We start from the raw sequence: 21,549 nt of genomic DNA, 5'->3' as shown, positions 1-21,549 counted from the left end.
TGCTTTGCCTTGCGTTTCACAGTGCTGCTGCTTGCAACTGAGACAATAATGATGAGAATAATGCTTAGTCTAAGGTATTGATCATTGATGATATTCAGTCAACAAGATACAACAATAAAAAAAGCTGAAGATAACTTGTACTTCACAAAAGAAGTGAAATCAAATATAGCCTTAGATTGTCACATGGATCTCACAGTAAACTTGGTGTGATTGCGTAGAGATTTTAAATACTGTGTATGTGGAGTCTCAGTATGGCATTTTAGATTGCATTGAGGATTAAGGTAAACGTGTTAACTTATGCATTTACAAAAGACAGCATTCCTCTCTAGCATTACTGTATTTGCAGCAGTGCTGTTGCTCTTTGCTGTCATTACAGGTTCTTCATACCCCATCTATCCTTTTTTCCTCTGATGTGACCATTTCATATTGTTCCGCTAGAGGGTCTCCTTTATGAGAGTGCACACCTCTCCACAGTAAGAAAGCAGGTGTTAACAAAGCGTGTTAACCAGTATCATGATACCGATTAAGCCTGATTGCTGTTAAGATTTCGCCAAGCCAGCTAACGCAAACAAGGCCGAGGTCTGTTAAGCTTCCGTCGTAGTACAGCCCCCATGTGTCACATTTAGAAGCCCTTAATTCAGTCTTCACATTATTAATAGATAAAACTATTATTCCTTCTTATTAGCTGTCTGTTGATGTGGTTTTGGTCAAAAACTGAAGAAACGTATTCAAGGAAACAGTACAATAAAACCTCCCCTTTATGCGTATCAACATAAAAATGAGCCATCTAAAAGAATTCATTTCTCACAGTAAATATCTTCAACTTCTTCTCTCTGACACACTTCACCCAATTCACCTTGAATCTGGAAAACTACATGTCAGTCTGTTTTCTTGCTCTTCTTGAATATCTGGCACACAATGCCGGGTCAGCAATGCTGCCATCCTGTGGGTAGGTTTCCTGTGACAGTTTGTCGTAATATATCTATAGCTTGAAAGGAATCAGGGAACTGTAGAAGATTCAAGGTGCTCCAAAATAAAAATCCATCCAACATGGCTCGGGGGGATGTCCCTTGAAGCTAGGGAGTATGAGCTAGTGTGTGGGAGACTGGGAATTGTCTAGAAATATGTTTTACGATCAGAATAGAGGAAGGAGTTGAGACTCGAAAGCGAAAGTTGTCAGACATTTGTGCAGTAGAACAATAGAGGGACACTCATTAGAGTGCGTCCCTCCACCAAGTCCACAACAGTCCTCTAATAATCGTCCAATCTCTCAATTATGAGACAATTGGAGCGCCCCCTTCTCTTGCTGCAAAACAAACATTGTGACGATACCATTTATTTCGGCTTTAAAGGTTTTTGACAATATTTGCCTATTTTTGTTATAGTGCCACCATAAGGTCCATTCATCTTTCTTCTTTTGCACAAATAGTGACTAAATAGTGACTATGGTGACTTGGTGTCCACCAAGTTGGGGTAATTCATGAGATATAGCACTTTTGAAGAAAACAAATGAATGAATGAGAATTACATGAAAGCGGTAAAGATTTTGATAAAAGAAAGAGACAGTTTTTTCCCGACCTGGTCCAGACATTCTACATGTAAAGGTGTGTGACAACACACCCAAAATTGTAGGAGGTGATAAAAATAACTAACTAACTAATAACTAAATAAATCAAAATTTCTTCTTTGGTCAGATCCTCTGATATACAGTTCAACAACTATTCTACCAGAATTGAATGGATTATCTCATTGGGTTTAATTCTTGAAGACTTCCTTATATGTGATAGTCAACACAGCCAAAAATAGATTTTTGTAGTTTTACTGCAATTTCTGGGTTTGAATCCAGCAATGGCTTTTAGGTATTGAGTTTGCGTGTTTTGCAATTGTCTGCATGGGGTGCTCTGGTTTCATTAGACAGGATAAAAATGGTGAGTTTGTTTGTATTTGCCTTATATCTCTGTCACCGGTGTATCCTCTCTCCAAGGCAATGAATACATTTCATCCCTCTCAATATGTATATACATAGATACTGTTTATACTCTTTATAATGAATGGATGGATGTCTAATTGCTGCTGTTGTAACAGAGGCACTTCCTTGTAGAAATGCTAAGACATTTATATATATATATATATAAATAATCTACTTTTCAGAGTGAAAGTGAGCTGACTGGCAGCCACTTGTGGAATACTTTGTGCAGCATTTGTGCACTAATGGAATCTGAGCTTCTGCAGATGACTGAATCCTTTGAGTGGATGCTCTTTATTCAGTCTACCCATGTTTTTGCTTGGGTATTAGCTTGCTTTGGTCAGAGACTAAGCTATTGTCTGAGGGCTGTGCCCATCCTTGCATGATATGAATGAAGATTAGCATGGATTATTTAAATAAAACACCCAGAGTCTGGTGTTAATACGCTGCAGCAGGAAATTACGTGAATGTCACTGCATGTATAAGTGAAATAAATGAGAAACACAATCTGCAAAGAAAAGTTGCAGTGTGCACCACTGTAAACACATTCAAGTTAAATGGCTTTGTTCATTTAAGCATGTTAAAATCAATACTTTCACCTCCTATTTTGGACAAAACCTTAGCATCCCACGTGGGATTAGTTGATCTAGGCCACATAGATTACTTTCCGTTCCCTCTATCCTTGTTTGTTTGACGCTTCAAGAATGATTCATGTTGGCTGTGCAACAAACAATGCCAGTCTAATTTGTCATTTCTGCATGCCTGGCATCCTTGCTCGTAGCGAAGCATTGGCAAGGTCATTGGATGCACCTGACCCGCTGTAAGCACAACAATGGGGGTCAAAGACATAATGCACATGACATGGATTGAAATTGATTGCAGTCTTATTTTATCAGTAAACCTCCATTGTGAAAAGGCTGGTCGTTGAAATTTAACTCCTCTATTTCTGTTGGTGGGACTGTTATAAAATCCTGTTTATCCCCACAGTGCATTGTTAGCATGAAGCCACAGGGGTGTTAAAAAAGACATCACATGACCAAATGTTGCAGCCCCAATCAACGGGGGTGGAGGGTGTATGTGTGAACAAGTGATTCAGCTCTTCCCCCCTTTGTCCCCCTGACTCTAATTAAGACCACATATCTTAGATTTTGCTGAGGTCAGGGAGGGGTTTTAATTTAAAAACCATTAAGATGTGCACATACTCAGGACTCGTGTTGCATCGCGGGCAGATATAATTTTAATTAACTCTTATCTTTGCCCAATTTCTCTGGCACCAGACATCATCATAATTCCTTAATAACAACCTTAGAATAAATTGAACAACAGTTTGGTGAAAGCGAAGGGCTGCTCACGTGTCACTGTGAGCACTGACCTAACCAATGATATCCCAGCCTATACCTTTTCTGGAATTTGAATCAGGGGAATTACCGTGTTCATCTGTGACCAACAAATGTTGGAAAATGATGAAATAGGAAACGCTCACTGAACAGAGTGAACTACTATCTTTTATTGTTAATGACACCCAAGAGTCTACTCAAAGTGCTTCCTTTGTGCTAAAATGTTTGTTCCCTACTGGAGCAAACACCAGAAAGTGGGCAATAAAACATTGAAAAAGCTTCAAACGTGCTAAATGATATAATTGTCTTTTTGGCACTGTATCATAGCTGTGCACTTAGTGTGTCCCCAAAAGAAGGGCTCCTATTGTGAAGTCAATAACACGTGAGACAAGATAGATGAAAACATAACAGAATGCACACTATGCCCTGCAACTACTCGCTATCAAGAGTTACATACTTGCACCCTCTTACAGATTCGATAGCAGACTGAACAATGCCACATGTCACTGCTATCTTTCCCCAGCGATCGGACTAGAATGTTTTCAGTGTTGCCTCCCACCGGTATCTTAACAATGTGCCAAATTGGTATTAAGGCAAAGAAATTATCTTGTTTTCCCATGAGGCTCAAATGTTGCCGTAGTAATTCTATGAGTGCTTCTGTTAGATGTGCAGCAAAGTGCCACTCTCCTCCCTAGTGGCCAATGTCCTCGCTATGCATACAGATATGAAAGGAGAGATGTAATGTAGGAGCAGTAAATGTAATGTAGTGCAATAAAGTTCAGCCTGTGCCCATAACTTAACCTTTTCCAAAATCTTACCCCTCCTCCTCAAACCCAACCAAAAAGGCAAATTCAACTGTAACGTATTGCCCCGATTCACGTACTAAGAGACAAGGACTGCCACCAATCTTTTTAAAGGGTTTAAAGGGGTCGTTTATTGTATATTGACTGATTTCTTTGTCCACCGGCTCCAAACATCCAGCTACATCTCTTCATTAAGCACATCAAAACCAATTGTCTACTACAATTTTAAGGGTTCTTAATTTGAAATATAGCCCACACAGGAGGATAGAATTTTCTAAATGAGCTATTTCTTATTGAGCATGGATCACTTTCCTCGTGTTGCATCTCTGAAAAACTAAAGGCATAGAGACAATGAACCATATTCTAATGTTTTACATAGCTCATTATCAGTCATTATCGGCTGTACATCACAGAAGAAGGGAGTCCTCTGATCAGATGTTCTGCTTCCTGGTCAGTTGAGGTCAGTATGAGGATGTGAAGATGACAGCTCAAAACTGTTGCCTAAATATATAAAGGACAGCTGAATAGTTTGACATTATAGATGTTTATATCACAGCTGCTGTGAAGGTCTATGACAGCACACACATTTTTAAGTGAAATTATTATCCATGAAAGGTTTTTATGTATCAACTCAAGTATCAAGTTCTTTGTGAGTAATTATTCCTGTCAAACTTTGAAACTGTGAAAATCCTTGAATTGGAAACATGTTTTTGAACAAACTGTAGGAAATGTAGGGGAACCAAAACATGTCTCCATTTTTAAAGTAGTTTCAACAGGTGGAAACCTTGCATTTCCAGGTTTGGGTCTTTTATTTTAAGTACACTCCCTCACAAGGTTGAACACATTCATTAATCCCTTAGCAGTAACACCAAAATGAAAAGCATTCATTATGAAGAATGGTTTCTGTCATGGTGGTTAGAGTAATAAAGTTTTTTTCATACAATAATTTGCAATAACCTCAAGATGTATAATGAAATCAACCAATAAACTAACCTAGATAGCTATGATATTGTTGGTTGGATGCTTCTCTACACATTGACCCCTTGCTATGTCAGGTTAAATGTCTAAATCTGCAAAGTAACTTGAAACTACCACCATTAGACTGAGAACTACAAGATTTTTATATGAAATTCAATGAAACACAGAGACACAGTAGCACCAACTGAAAATTAGTAAAGTCAACTTTAAAGAGCAATACTTCAAATGTAAATAAACTCTGTCAGTGGTTTCTCAAAGTGGAATCCTTACTTAAAAAAGGCAAGGAATCATTCCACTATTGTTTCATTCTTTACAACCACTATCCTTGAATTTTTTAATCTCGCGGTTGTACAATGTACAAATGTTAGGTCAGATATGTCCGCCTATCTTCAAACACAGCTTATGTTGATGTATTTTTGAATGATTGAAGTGCTTCGCTGCACTTAGAGAGATAACAGCAGTGAGTGTGAAGCCTATGATTAGTGCAGTCATACTGATACATTCACTGATTGGGATTATGTAGAGTCAATTAAATGAGTGTAAATTCAACTATTCCTATAACCCTCTGGGGCCCCTGGGTGCCCCCGCTGGTCAACCTCTTTGACAGCCACTGTGCTAAAAATGACCCCAATTAGTATGAGTGAATATCCAGAGTAGTGTTTAAATCCCACCATCGCGACCTCCCTGTATACTGTGCAGACTATTAGACCCCTGAAAACTAAATCAACAACATTAATCCCCCATATGGACGCTCTCTGTGGTGAAATGATATCAAATGGCTCTGCCACATAAAAATGTTCAGTCTTGGTCCTTGCATTAAATCATAATGAGCGGAGTAGATTATGTTAATTATGTCAGGGACCCCCTGCAAACCCCCTTAAGCACCCTTCTGGAGGTCCCCGGACCCCAGTTTGGGAGCCACTGCGAGTCTAATATGAGAGCACTGCGGGGAGTGAGGACCATATGGACCACACGGTACAGTCAAGTGATGCTACCTGGAGATTAAGAGAGAGAGAGAGAGAGAGAGAGAGAGAGAGAGAGAGAGAGAGAGAGAGAGAGAGAGAGAGAGAGAGGGGGGCGGGAAAGAGAGAGCGAGAGAGAGAGAGAGAGAGGAGTATAGTGAGAGAGGTAGAGAGAGAGAGAGAGAGAGAGAGAAAGAGAGGAGTACTTCAGGAGCTGTAGCCTACTTAACAAAAAAAAGAAGATACTGTATAGCGAATACAGCCTTTTGCTGTGAAGTGTGTGTCGCTTTACACAGCGTCTCCTCCACGACTAATAGCGAAAAAACACAGTGGGGGGGGGAGGGAAACATCGGAGGAGACTTAGCTGATGCCTCTGTGTGCGAGCATCCATTTCACGGCGATTACAGTTTGAAGCGGAGGAGACGGTGCGCATTTCTCAGAGAAACACGGCGCTTTCCCCCCCCACCTCTTCGCTTCCATTCCAGTTTTCCTAGAGCGACTGTGGGGCGGACAGACACTTTTTCCACTCTTCCTCCCGAAACGGACACCATTTCATCATCACTCCAGTCCCGTTTTTAATTGGAGTGAAAGCAAACCGAAGCGCCCCAAATACAGCGTCTTGTTTGTGGAGTGGAATTCGCTGTGCGCAGCTCGAGACGCGAAGGAATACCCAAGTTTCCGTGGAAGTTGCGCAGCGAGAGGGAGGAAAAACATGGGAATTTGTGGCTGTTTGGCGGTGCCTGGGAGATGCCTGGTGGTCCTCGGACTAAAATTGTTATTCCTTGTACCTGCAGGAGTTCCGGCCAGAAGCGGGGATTCTGTACTAAAGGACAACATCACCGTCAGACAGGGGGACAGCGCCGTCTTGAAGTAAGTCTTCGACTGTTCCCATGTCCATATCCATCATATTTTACTCCTTCTTTTCGCGCCTGACGCAGATTGGAACCTGTTTTAAAACTGCTTTTGCTGAATATTTTGCTCATTTCGTCGCCGGGAGTTATCCAAAGGTCATTTTAACCCGATAAAGAATAATGAACGAGCATGTTTACGAAGAGTTTGTTAGCCGTGATATCGCATATGTCGTTTGTAAGTTAGGGCAGCAGCGTGCCAAACTCCGGGTTTAGCCTCTCTGCTCATTGCCCTTGAATGTTATTGATCCGGTTGGTTAATGTCTTGTTGTGGATGCACAGAGCTCAGATACTCCAGAAGCAGCGTAGCGAAGGCTTGGCTACGTATTGATTTGCTTATGTGATACCAATGCAATTATGAATGCAATTTTCGGCTTTGACACGTTTTATTTACTTTATATTTTGCACGTGAAATTTGAATGGAACAACAGGAAATAGTCTATTTATTTCTGCAGTATTGTCAGTTAAATTACAGTGGAAAAAAAAATCAATTATTTCTTCAGAGACTGTTTTTGCTTCAGTTTAGTGGCCTTATCACACTTCACATTGTATACATCCCCAGTGACACCTTAATATTGCTGTAGGGACTAGTGTATCTTTTCGGATTCATATTGACCTTATCAGACGTGATGGGTTTTTTAATCTTCCATCTCTGCACTGTATTGTTCCTATTTATTTATGTAGTATCTCCGTGAAAACAAAATAAGATTGCTGTGGTTGTTTTGGAGGAGGAAACCCAGGTGTATTGCTAGAATTTCAGATAAAGGATGTCACATAGGGCCCTTAACTCCACCCACCACACACACACACACACACACACACACACACTGACAGACACACAGGCACATGCTCTGTATTGTGTGCACAGACACACACACAAAACATAAAGACATAACCTATGGGGACCATCTGGGAAGGGACAATAAACCTAAATGTCTTTCTAACTGCATAAATCGTGTCAATGCATCGCCTGTCAACAGTGTCAAGCAACTTATGGTAGATTCTTTCCTTCTTCTTGTAAAGTGTAAAATGAAATCAACCTGTAACAAGCCTTGGGATTTGCTTGCTGCAGCATTAAAGATGATCAGATATGATAAACGAAAACATAGAAATGAATGCATACACAAAGACACTGAGAAGAAAAAGCCATAAAAACAACACAAGCAATTAAAATTGACTACACACAAATGTTAGGTTAAATGAACATGTTGAGCCATCGGTTTCAACATATGTTGCATCATAAAATCTGCAAGGTGTTACAGATGCTCAGCAGGCTGTGCAGACTCAACCTTGGAGGCAGCTTTTATCAAGGGTTTGTCTGGAATTGGCTGAAGGTCCACTTTTAGCCTCTTTGTCACTCTGATGTGCCTCACATGGTTTCCCCTGCAGCTCCTGACAAATATTGCTGTTCTCCTGTCCCTGCCCTCACCTATGGACCCTACAATAGCACAGTCCTCAAATAACTTCCCGAGCTGCCATGACCTAGGGTTGAATCTTAAAAAGAGAGGTTGTACAACACAAACTCCAAAGCTGACAATACGTTTACCCCGGGCATCCCCGACATACACTGTACGCCATATCCGACACACTGCCCTGGAGGAAGATGAACTGCTGCCTGTCAGCGAGGCAGTCGTTCCAAAATCCTGGAAACCGTGCGATCCAACCAAATCACTTTGAGCTTCTCCCCAAGCAGGAAGGGATGGGTAGGGTTGAAAGCAGCAGAGAAATCAAAGAACATGATTTTCATTCCCGCTTCCCAGCTTCACTGGGTAGGAATAATGCCCAGTGGAGCCAGTGTATGATAGCATTGTATGCACATTTGACAGCTAACCCTGAGTATTCTGGGGCTGATGCTGTAAGGACCAACTGCTTTCCCCATACAGAGCTTCTCTAAGTCTCTTCTCATCCAGGTGGCAGCGATGCTTAATCTTGAAAGGGCAGACTGGTGAGGTTGGGGTAGAGGGAGATAGAGAATGGAAGCTGGACATAGCAGCAATGTTATAAAAATGGATAAGAGATAAGATGAAATTAATATTTATGAGTTTTTTCTTTTCGGAAATCTAGGAAAAGAACTACAAAATTAATACCACTAATCTGTAACAAGAAGTTTATATATATATATATATATATATATATATATATATATACATTTATATATATATTTTACATTATCTCCAAACTGCACAGAAAGCATTTTCTCAAACCTGCTTCCAAGGTGTTAAATAAAAACATAACATGGCATGTTTGTCAGGTAGACTCTGAGGAGAAAATGACTACAAGTCACTGGTATATCAGCTGTCCTAAAACAGAGATTCAGACAGTGATACGCAGCTTTCATTTCTGTCTGGCCAAGTAAGGTGGTCTCTGCTAATCAGAAGTCTGAAATGATATGAGAGGAGAGAATTCACTCAGGCCTGTCAAGGGTTAAATGTGCAGGCAAGGCAAACACCATTAGCGTGAACCTGGCAATGAGGTTTTAAGTGAAGATTCTTTGCGTCTGTGTGATTCCCTGTTGTTTGAAAAATTGCGAGTGGTATTTTATTTCCGCGTGGTTCTATTAGTCAGACTATGGAAGGCAACACAAAGCAATTGCATAAAGAAAGACTCTCCAAACAGGAATTTAAGCAGATGTGAATGGCAGAATAATTAGCACCAGTCAACACAGCTCTGGAAAGAAAATTACATTTGTTCTGAAATGGAGAAGAGAAGAATGTTTGCTTTATGAAAACATATTAGAAGGAGGAGGCTGATGCCAATTTTATGTTGATATTCATGCAGGGGTGTGTGCAAAACCTGAACTGACCTGATAGTATAGTATTTAGGTTAATATGAATGCATTATATATGATATGATATCAACACCATACATCTACGAAATGGTTCTGTGCATTATTGGGCTCCATGAGGTCTGTGGTGACTCATTTTTCAAGCCTTTCTATATGTTGTCTTCTTCGATCTTGAGGATGAGTCAGAAACATAATGTGTCAGAATCTCAGAAGTGTTGTCAGTGCTCGTACCAGTCCAGGCAAACTGGGGCAGCATGACTTAACGCCTTGGAGGCAGCATGCTGTATTGCTGTTGGCAGTTAATGAGTAGCAGAGGGTGGTCAGGGGGACACATAAAGCCATATTTTGCTTTCCTTGTCCATAGGGTCATGAGATCTGCATGACGTAAATTTTGTCAGCTGCTCGCAATCTCTGGCTGTTCATGTAGATATCTGTTGGTCATGTGCCAAATTTTGTGACCGTGGAATTGGTGGAAGTGTACCAAGTGCATGTGTACTAGAGAGGATAAACGGATATTGGAGTTGAGTTTGTGCCAGCAAACTAGTCGATATTTGCACCATTACAACCAAATTTAAATTGTCTGACAGAAATGGTCTAGAATGTGGGTTAGGGTTTGTGTGTGGCCTTTGCACATCTCGACCATCTAAGAATGAGCTGGTGTCACCACTAGCTTGAGTGCTGAACATCAATGTGATGTCATCTTTACTGATGTTCGCAAGCATTGGGTTTCATTCTCTGTACATACGGATTGAAATACACACTTCCAACAACCGAACTTCAGCCATGGCGGTCGCTGTGTTTCGAAGAGAAAAGCAAATTGACATTGGTACAATAATAATACAGACGTTGTGTAATCACCAATCTCCCGTTGCCTGTAGCGACACTGCACCAGAGAACGGACCCGCTTCAGTCAAGAAGGAATCATTGTTTGTTTCTGCCTTCTTCCGTGTTGCCTTATATAATCAAGAAAAAAATAAATCTCAACTAATTACTTTGTTTAGCATATCGCTGAGATTGATATTAATGGCAGGGGAAGTAACACTTAGGTCCTGTGTTTGCTCTGGTGTGTGGAATGGTGACAACAGAAAGGATATCAACATCGTTTATGTACAAGTGAAATGCAGAACTAATAATAGGCCACTGTAGGCAATAATAGATTGTACACAATTAAATAGGCCACTTACCCATTAAATTTTTCTGTCGCCTTCTGCCAACTTTTTATTTTTTCTTTCATTTCTGCTGCTTTTGCAGTCTTGCCTTTAGTGCATGTCATAGTTTTAGAGTTAACAAAGCCTCCATGAGGTTCTCTTGGTCCACTGGGGTGAAGAACTGTGTTCTCTTGTGCATCATTTTCATCTGCCAATCAGACACTTGCTGATCACTGTTTCGACTGTTGATACACTATATATTCCCATCTCAATGAACACGAGGAGTGTGCAATTACCCTGGATAATTGAATCCAGCTTTTCTAATTAAGTTCTCACATGTGGTTGAAGAATCTCAATATCCGCCTGGGTGTTAAAAATGAGGAGATCTAGTAAAACTCACTTGATCTTGTATTTGTGGAGGAACGGACCAAGAATACCCTTTAGGTGAATTGAACTAACTTTATTTAAACAGCACAATTGCAAGTTCATAAACATGTTAAGACCGTACTTGTGGCCTATGATGTCTCGGTTCAGCTCGTGTTTGAGCTTTTTTGAGGGCAAAATAAGGAACTATGAACATTTTTCAAGCAGAGCACCTCTGTTTTTGCAAAGCTCTGAATGTTTTGCAGCACTGGCCCTCGGGGGGAAAGGGCTATGTGAGATAGATTTGTGAATAATACACCACTTATACATAGATTTCGCATACACAGGTATACTTTTGAACACAAAACATAAAATAAAGGTTGTCTTTAAAGCTAAGGGAATTCAACAGTGGCTGCGCTTGCATTTAAACCCATTGTTTAATTATTGCCAATGATCGGAGTAAGATAACAGTCAATCCACATACGATTTCATTTTTTTGTGATAAGGTGCATAGAACAACCTTTATTTTCTTGTGTCACTAGCCCTTACTATTTCTGACACATCAACATTCTAATCATCATCTAATGTTAAATTTAGCTAGGTTAGATAGACAAATTTAGCTGGATCTAGAGTACTGGCAAGGCATTGGTTTCAAAGTCAGCTGATTTTAAACATTCCAGAACAGGAAGATAATTAGTTTATGCAATGGGGAGGATGCTTCCCTGGAATCACACTTCTGTGTAAGAGCCCTCCAGGAGACGAGCACTCACTTTCACCAAGCAGTAATGAAAATAAAGAAACAAAGAGAGACAAAACATTGAAACAGTAGCTGATATTTCCTTTTACATGTTAAATATTAATTGTTTGTACAAATATTTATGTTTCCAACTTTTAAACAAAGTCTCACGATTTCTTCACATCTGTTTTACGTTGGAATCAACACATGAAACACAAAACCTCCACATTATCTAGATTTAATGCAAACAGTTTTTGGATGCTTGGGCTGCGCTTGAAGAGCAGCTGCAGCTGCTTCCTGACACGGGATTTTGATAACTTTTTTGTAAAAATGACATGCCAAAATGGAAAATAATGCAGTAAATATGTGTTAAAATAGGAAATTATTCAGCCTGCTCTGAATTTGCATTGAATCTGAGATTGTTGAATTGTGAAAAGTTGGACAGACTGTTTAACCTGATTTAGATGTTTGCATGGCTGAGCAAACATGTCCAATCCTGATTACATGCTACTTGCAATTACTTTATTTGATAAAAATGGGGGTCATTTTTTCCCCACCATTTTCTTGCTTTTTAGTCATTCGTCCGTGATCCTGAACAGAAAATCTTTTTGTTCAAATGCAATAGACCCATTTGTTGCTGTTGTCTGACTTATTATTATTTTGCTACCTGCCGGATGTCGCAATTGAAATGTATGTCCATCAATTAAGCACATCATTTTCAAAGCTTTCAGCATTAATTTAGTCTCTGTGGCCCCTCAAATTCCATTCCTTCCTAATGTATTCTGCCATGTTTTTGAACTGAACCGTGAATGTCATATGACCTACTTCTGACTTATCATTGGATAATGAGGATGCATGCAAACATATCCATTCCAACACCCAAAAGATCATTGGCTTTGCAGTCAACAGTAAATACTTCTACTTGGGTACATATATTTTACATGAGCTGCTGAACCTCATATACAAACGTAATTAAAAGCTTACAATGCTTAATGGCAACCAACATTTTTTCACAGCAATCTTACATTGTCCCATCTTGGTAACTCAATGCTTTTTATCTCATCCTCTCACAATTAACAAATGTACTAAATGCACTGTTGCTTTTTTCATCATGTTTTCTTTCAAAAGTGTCTACTATAGTAATGTTAACAATAGCAACATAGTGTAATACAAGCTTGCTTAAGTGGGATATGAAACTAGATGATGATCATAATATGCATTTCCTCCAGTTTGTATTTCAAAGCCACTAATGAATGACTTCTACACAGCTGGTTGTATTGTGGAGGTTATTTTATTGATAAAAATAATACAATGCCTCCAAGTGTGCCAGGGGCATCAACTGAATTTTTTTGGGTTGCCTGGTTTTAGAAATAATCCAGTCAAGTAGCTACAATATATGCCCATGGAGATAATGTGTAAACCAATGGATAATTACGACAACCCGTTTTGATCACAGGCCCATGGACAAATCCACCAGCTGATTTTTGTGTTATGCCCTCTAGCAACACCACCATTACTGTGGCAACACAGTTGGACTGAGGGCACTTTGATTCAATTTGAAAGCTCAGATTGCTGGATTGATCACATTTGGCATTCACAAAGGATAATGGTAGGTTCTGTGAATGCGGATGCTATTTAGTTTTAAAACACTAGTTAGAAATCGGTCATGACATCTTCTTTGGGATGAAAAATAATTTCAGTGGTCCCACTTTTGCCCCCTCTCATATATAATTATCAATCAACAAAGGGCTGCAATCCGATATTTCTAGTATTTGAATCTAATGAAAGGCATAATGATAATACAAATTTGAAAATGGAAAAGTGTAATTCTCTTTTTCTCTGCCACAAAATAGATACATTCTGGTATCAGATGAGTTTGTTGTTTTAGAGATTATGGCTTTTGATGCGTTTACAGTGAGGAGCCACAGCAGCATTCAGATCATGTGTACAACTGCTTACTTCCTCAGATTCAACTTCATAAACGTGATTTCCTGTTGTTTTGGGCCATGGTTTTGGCTAGATTCAGTCAAATGTATTGTTGTAGGGGCAAGGAAAGTACTTGTATTTTTATCTGTCACTTGGTCACTTGATGGTGGGTGTGTGTCTGTGTGGGCGTGTGTCTGTGTCATTGTGTGTCTCTGTGAGTGTGTATACGTGTGTGTCATGGAGTGTAGCGGTGATTAGTCATCCCTTGCACCTGTTTGCAGGACGATTCTTTTGTTTTTGATTCTATTGGAGAGTGGGTGAGTGGGGAGTTGTTACTTTCGGTTGACCGCTAAAGAAATTAGAAATAAATAAGCAATAAACATCACCACGGAGAATCCTCTCTTTATTCTTAGCCATACAAAGGAAGAGACTAAAAATGCAATCACTTCTCCTGAACCAGAAATAGCGCGTCTGACAGACCTCCCTGTCTTAGCCTCTCGCGGCTAACAAACTTTGTATAGTGGCTTAAAGATGTATTTTGGTTCATTATATTAGTGACTATGATTGAGCACTAACCCACTCTACTCTGTGACTCAGACGTCATCCTTCTATCTTCTGAAGGACATTACATTACATTACATTACATTACAGTTTTAAACATCTAAACATCTAAACAACATTAAACATCTACAGTTTTAAACAAAAGCTTTTTAACAGAGCTGCGTTTTCTTTTATTAATGGCTATTATGAATCAACTTCAGGCCAAGCAGTTTGTTAGCAACCTAGCTCAATGAAAATGTTTGTGGGGCACTACAAGGAAACTCGACAATGCAGGAGAATTTTTATAAACCGTGTTAGCAAGCACAAAGTAAAACTAAAACTTGACTTTAAGCAAGACACAGTCCCCATTAACTGCAGGGGTGCTGCTCAGGTGAAGAGCAAGCAAATTGCATTATTTTTTTATAGAAATTGTGAGTATGAAATAGTAAGAAATTCACACTAAACTCTGGCTTAATTGAAACTAAAAATCAGTGACCGTCACAAACCTGTGCGTGTTTGGTCCGGCCGCATGGACTGATAATAGCATGCGATGCTGTTATGCATTATCCATGACTCCCAGTTGAGAATTACTACAGTTCATCAGTTCATGACCATTCCATCTTCACACTCAAAAGCCGATTTATTTGAAGTACAAAGGCCAGAGTGCTTATGTCTACCAGAAAATACGATTGTATTATCTAACTCTTTGTCCAGCTCAATTGGCTGTTAGGAAATACAAAATTTGATCATAAAATTCCACATTTAATGTCCATGTCCTCCAGTTCATCATATTTATTTAATATGTTTATGTCACTCCCTGGATGCTGGGCTTATTAAGCTTTGCAATTCAATGGAATGTAGTCTCTTCTTAGAGCATGCAGGATCTTTGAACACGTCCTTGCCCCCTTAAGTAAGTGTATCTGTGTATTGGCTTTGCAGACAATGGCGTTAATTAATAAAACACAGTCACAGCCAGATTTAATGTATCAAGAAGGGCTTAATTGAAGGACTCAATACAATGGTATTTCTTCATTTGCATGTTTGGGATGATTTTCATTAAGCACACTATCATGCAAAAATTAAGACCTGTATTAGTAAATCCAGGCTGTATGAAATCTGGGTAATGTCCAAACTAATCCCTATATTTAAAAGGAATGTTTTGATCTGATAATTACCTCTCTATATACTCTACGACACCATATTACCCCTTTACTAAAGCTTTGCATGCACGTATCAGCTAATCAAGTTGAGTCTGTTCACCTCTTTGGGGTCTGTCCGTATATCAAGGAATTTGCAGCAGCATAGGAAACAGTCTTTGGTCTTTTCTCTTTGGTAAAGGTTGAGATAGCAGAGTGGCCTGTCACAGTGAACCAGCTTGCATCAGTGTGGCACTGCACAGGGGCCAATCAAAGACTGGTCCGAGAGGAGGTAAATCCAGTTTCCCCGAGATCGTCAGCCTTGAGGAGAGCAAGCGAACATCTCTCATTGCACTCGCTCACAGACTGGCAGGGTGTATTATGGCTGTCCTCCCAACTTCCACCAAGCTGTAAGTGGCAGTACAATACGATATGCTGCCTCTGCTCTCCCACATAAGCAGACGTCTTGCTGCTGCTGTGTTTTAGGATAGGCTGATAAATGTCAACTCAGGGCCACTGCTTTCCCGCAGTGCTGTTGGCTCCCCTCCTAAGTCGTTTTACAGGCCTTTTTCAATTTTGTCTCCCTACAGCCATTCTCTCATTTGGTCATATTGGTGCTGGAGAGATCAGAGGCAATGTGCAAGTGACCCCTGGCAGCCTTATGAGCCATAGTGTGGAGAGCCAAGTTGCTCCTCATTTAGCAACTATTGATTGAATAGAATAGAAGGTTTGGAACTGTCCTAGCAGTAAGTGCCAAGACAGGAATAAAGAGTAAAGACAAACTATTTGGCATAAAAGAGCATCATTTTCAAGGCAAGGAGTTTTCTCTGCAGGGTGTCAGGACTCACCCATAGGGATAGTGTGAGGAGTTCAGATGTCAGGAGGGAGCTCGGAGTAGGTGTTTCAAAGTTAGGTGGTCTCGGCATCTAATCAGCATGCCTCTGGGCATCTCCCTTGGGAGATGTTCCAGGCACGTCCAACTGGGAGGAGACCAAGGCGCAGGCTCAGAATACGTTAGAAGCATTATATATAGCCCATCTGGCCTGTGAAAATCTTGGGATTTCTTGAGGAGTAGGAGAATAGGGCCAAATTGAGTAAAAAATTTGCGCTGCTTTTCTTAGCATGCTGCCTCTCTTAGCATGCTGCCTCCACAACCCAAATTGGATAAGCCGTGGAACGTGGATGGATCAATGATTGAAGCAAACACTAACATAACCTCAGTGCAAGACAAGGTGCATGCTAAATAGTATTGTACGTGGTAGGTGTGCTTCCAGGTCTTTGCTTGGCTTTTGCTGTGTATTGCCAGATTACAGTGTGCTGCAGCAAATGGAGCTAGACCCAACTTCTTTTTTGGTATCCTCTGTCCGCTGAGCATTCTGTATTGGTAGCCGTGCTGAGTCAATGCAGTGTTGTCATTGAAATGATTAAGGAGGCTTTTTTTTGACAGGTTGCTATTGTCAGTCTGAACAAATCTCATGCTTGGAACCCTGTGCACACTATTTTCAGTCCCACTTTTGTATACTTCACTGTGTGAGTAAATTTGATCCTGTCAATTCCAGGTTGGTGTCAGCTTTACACAGTGATAATCCTGCTTCTTCTTAAAATGCCATGTCCTGTAACAGCCTGTCCCTCTACCAGGTGACACAGCCAATGCGGGCGACCAATGAGTTTATCATCTACTTCAGTGTGCAGTGCCTTCACTAGTCAGGGTCTAGGAGCACAGGAGCCCTTTTGTCCATCAGCATTTGGTGTAGAGGACATAAAGACTTGCTACTGTGGCCTTCAGGCAGTTGGTGTTTATGCCTTGCCCAGCTTCCTTACTGTAGAGAATGTGAAGGTGATGTTGTATCAGAGGGCTTTAGCACTGCTCCACTCATCATATGATCACTCTGCACTTTGTTCACTGAGTTGGGAAAGAAGAAGCACTGACTTTACGGACAGGCTGCTGAATGCAAATCTGGGGTGATCGCCCTCTGCTTCTTCTGTCAGCTTCACACGCGACTGGACATTGGATGTTACAGCACAGCCCATTAGATGTGGAAGTGAAGCCCAAGTGACATTCATGGGATAAGATGTTAAAGCTGTCCTTTCTTTCTTGCACCTAATACAATACAAAGGAATAGATCAATATACTGATTGGCCCTTACTTCCTGACTTAAGAGCCTCAGTTTTGGAGATTTTGAGTATTAAAGAAATTATAATTTCAGCTGTGTTTGCTTGATTTCCATTCCACCTCAGCTCTGCTCAGATGCAGAAATCCAAAGCTTTAAAATGTTAATTCAGATACCTTGAGGCAATGTTAATTTCTACACATATTTTTGTGTGTGTCTATCATTTCATACAACTTTGGCAAAAAAGGGAAAAATACACTTCTAAATGTTCAAAGGTCAGCAATTTCCCCCGTGATAAATGTGGCATATTTATGTATTAATGTTGTGAATTTTGCACCAAACAACCTCACGTACTGACACGTGCGGATTTCAGAAGTTCAAGTTCAACTAAGAATTATTTCCCTTACTGGTTTTTATTTCTTAAATTTCCTTTTCCTAGGATCGTTTGCCATTTTCACTGTCAAAATCTGTTGGAATCACTAATATGCCTTAATGATCAATATTTCAGTGAATGACGATTATTTATGTATGTGTCATTCCGTTGAAGCCATAAAAGTCTTCTCCATTTATGTCTTAGTGAATCTCAACCTAGTGATCTTCATGTCTCATTCACTTGTGATGAAAAGTATGTGCCACTGATGAGCAGGTGGGCAATATTTCTGGACTGGATTTTATTGTATCATTACACAATATTTATTGTACAGGCTTCCTGGAAATATTTGACTGAGACATGAAATGATTCTTGATTGGCTGGTCGGTCACCAGTGAACAGAAACTAAACTAAACCCGGTCTTAAAATGTAGCCTTGTCAGGGAGGTGTGTAAAACCATCATGCTGTCTGTTGTTCAATAGACATGGCCATAAAAGCTGCTAGGACCTCCCTGATTTGCAATGAGACACCAAGGATAAAAGAGCTATGTCATTGTGACACAAATATACCTTTGCCACCATTCTATGCTGAGAAGGTGTGGTTGGAAAAGTATGAGGTTGGAGCAATAAACTTTATGTGATTATAAGAACTATAATAATAAGTAATTGTAGCGTGACACTTGGAGGCTCATATGTAATTTCTGTCTTTTATTTTTTATGCTAATTTTGAGATTGTAACCTGAATGGAAACATGAATTCTCATCTCTCAAACTCCGAAATTTCCATACACATTTTTGGCGCCTGGCTGAGGTGGATCATCTGAAGTTTTGCATAAGACAAAATGTGCTTAGAGCTGATGGTAGCAGTTTATTCACAGTTAACAATGACACAATGTGTCAAAGAATGTAGTATCATGTGCGCTGCCTTGTGAGCCCACACACACATGCAGAATGATGGATGGCAAACCCTTCCTGATCCCCGTCTGCTGGATAAAAACCCAGGATGAACATGCCATCAAGTGCTCCGTACACTTGCTATATACACTACATAGTTGTGCCTCTGCCAGGTCAGGCTTGATGCACCAGGTCAATCGTTATTTAACAGAATGCTTGACACACATGTGCACAAAGATGGATAGCTGTTTTGCTCATACCAAGTTTTTACCACTCAGTGGCAGCTTTTGGCTGCATTTAATAAGGACAAGTATAGCTGGATACACACCAAGGGTTTCATGTAATCTCTGTGGTCTTGTGTATGTTTGCCATGGCGATATTTTCAAGTAGAATCGAAGAACAAAATAATTCACATGAATTGTTGATGGAAACACGTACAGTTTTGCATTTTCTTTAATGGAATATTAAGAAAGGTGAATTAATTATGTGAAACATCAGGATGAAGACCCAGCTAGTTTCTCTCAGATAAGCGCTCATACACAACAGGAGGATTTTTGTTGAAACAATGAACGTTTTAGAGTAGAGTCAATGAGGTAGATGAGTATGTTTAATAATTCAGTGACAGAGCAAGCTTCCGCTTCCACTGAATATACCTCAAAAGGTCTGTATGAAAGTTTAGTGGGAGGCTTCAAATAGATGCCTCTCTTCTGCTGCTTTATGCACACTGCATACATTGTTTAAAAACATTAGCTTAAGTGTGCAGCATGACATGAAGTCAGAACAGCTGCATAATAAATAGATTTCTGCTATCGCCATAATAACACCATATTTTCCTCACTTAAGGGAGCCCGTGATCACTCTCATTCTCTTTTTTTGTATTTTCGATCATCTAGGAATAATAAATGCAAGTTCCAGCTAACAAGCTCTTTGAAATCACATCCAAGCTGATGACCTACATTTTTGCACTGCACATACACAGTTACAATCAGTATGCAGCTACAACTGAAAAGGACATTGATCTTGAATCCTGAATGATCTTGACTGGCCTGGTTTTTGTTTGGTTTGAATGACACGCGATTTTTAACAAATAATATTCAGAAAGCCATCTAGTCATGCTAAAACATGCCTGGACATTCACTCTGCCCTAGGCAGTTGTTTTGTTTATCATAATGAAGTCAAATGTCAAAAGTAAGGTGTATATATAATCAGTGACTCTCCAGCTAAATGAAAACAAGTCACACTTGTGCATGTCCATGCACATCCTCGGTATTGTGAATTACAACAGAATGATAACCTTGTCGTGGGAACACTGGAATGATCCAGCAATGAAGCCAGAATAATGCTTACTTTAAGTCTAAATGTGTTGGTTTATGTAAGCCTTGGTGCCTTAATTATTTTTTTATGCCTGCTAGCACACCCACATCATGAAGGTCCAGATTTCTGTCAGCTAGTCATTGTTTTTATCCTTCCATGGCTTCCTCCATCTTTAAATAGCGCCTGCTTTTGTATGTTCTTTAAGCCTCCACATTATTCCACTGTTATGTGATCTAGTGAAGCAGCTCTCAGTTCTGACATTTGAAAAAATAAAGCAGTTGGATATTACTTACAATAACACAAGCTCAAACGTCTTTAATATTATGTTCTATAAATGAAGAAAATATGTCAGTACCACCGTTTCATTCCCGCAAAACACAGATTCTTGTCAAACATTTTCTCCCTTACACACACACACATTCAAAATGTGTTACATGTGTGATGTGTGAAGTAAATTTAATGAATCAAAAATAAAGGACAATTCAGAAGGCAACCCATTCAACATATGGGTTGCCTTCTGATGCATATCCATAAGTGTGAACAATTATAACAATGTCCAACACCTCTTCCACATAAAAATGAGGAAATGTCATAAAAAGCCATATAAATATCTTCAAAGATAACGTAACAGTTTGCTTCAAGGTTCAGGTTAAGTTTAATTGTGGTATGCTCCAATTACTCAAATTACAATTTTAATACTGTCAAACCAGTGATGTAATCCATCCGGTGAACCATTGGATATACCTGGAAATAGAGACTGGGCTCCTGTGTCCCCTCTCTCCCGTGGTCCACGCAGGTTGCATCAGTCTTCTAGCGTTCTGTCGACATCCATCTTACACAGGTTAGGTTTCAGCATCTTTGTGTTGTCGTAAATCACTGAGATAGTCATTAATTTTTAATATCCAGAACCTATGTGCCTTGCTGCAGTCCAACTAGATCTAAGAGCCAGCAACATCCATTACATTCTGTCTTTGCCCTGCCCTTCCTGTGCATGTTTGGCTGCACTTTTCTGATATCATTAATACTCATCAGCAATACCTTCCAGTCATGCAACATTCAGCCTGGCAATTTACACACCACTACTTTCACTCTCCAACCTATACTTTACCTTTCTCCCACCTCCTCTCTGCTCCTTTTCTCAACACCCCTATTCAAATACCTTATACACACACACACACACACACACACACACACACACACACACACACACACACACACACACACACAGATAGATAGACAGACAGACATATTTACATTACCGGCATCCAAATACA

At 40.0% G+C, this 21,549-nt stretch overlaps 1 protein-coding gene across 1 annotated transcript in view; it reads left to right on the top strand.

The window, feature by feature from the left end:
- Positions 1-6,545: 6,545 nt before the first annotated feature.
- Positions 6,546-21,549, top strand: part of opcml (opioid binding protein/cell adhesion molecule-like) — a 147,258-nt gene continuing 132,254 nt past the window's right edge. Inside the window, exon 1 of the mRNA XM_076161178.1 lies at positions 6,546-6,916. Coding sequence (XP_076017293.1) covers positions 6,759-6,916 — 158 coding nt within the window. The 5' untranslated portion in view covers positions 6,546-6,758. The remainder of the gene's footprint in view (positions 6,917-21,549) is intronic.

This window comes from Genypterus blacodes, unplaced genomic scaffold, assembly GCF_046128005.1.
Source record: "Genypterus blacodes isolate CSIRO-AG114 ecotype Tasmania unplaced genomic scaffold, CSIRO-AGI_Gbla_v1 ptg000111l_1, whole genome shotgun sequence".
Classification (NCBI taxonomy): domain Eukaryota; kingdom Metazoa; phylum Chordata; class Actinopteri; order Ophidiiformes; family Ophidiidae; genus Genypterus; species Genypterus blacodes.
The sequence above is the reverse complement of the archived record's forward strand: the minus strand, read 5'-3'. Positions and strand labels throughout refer to the sequence as shown.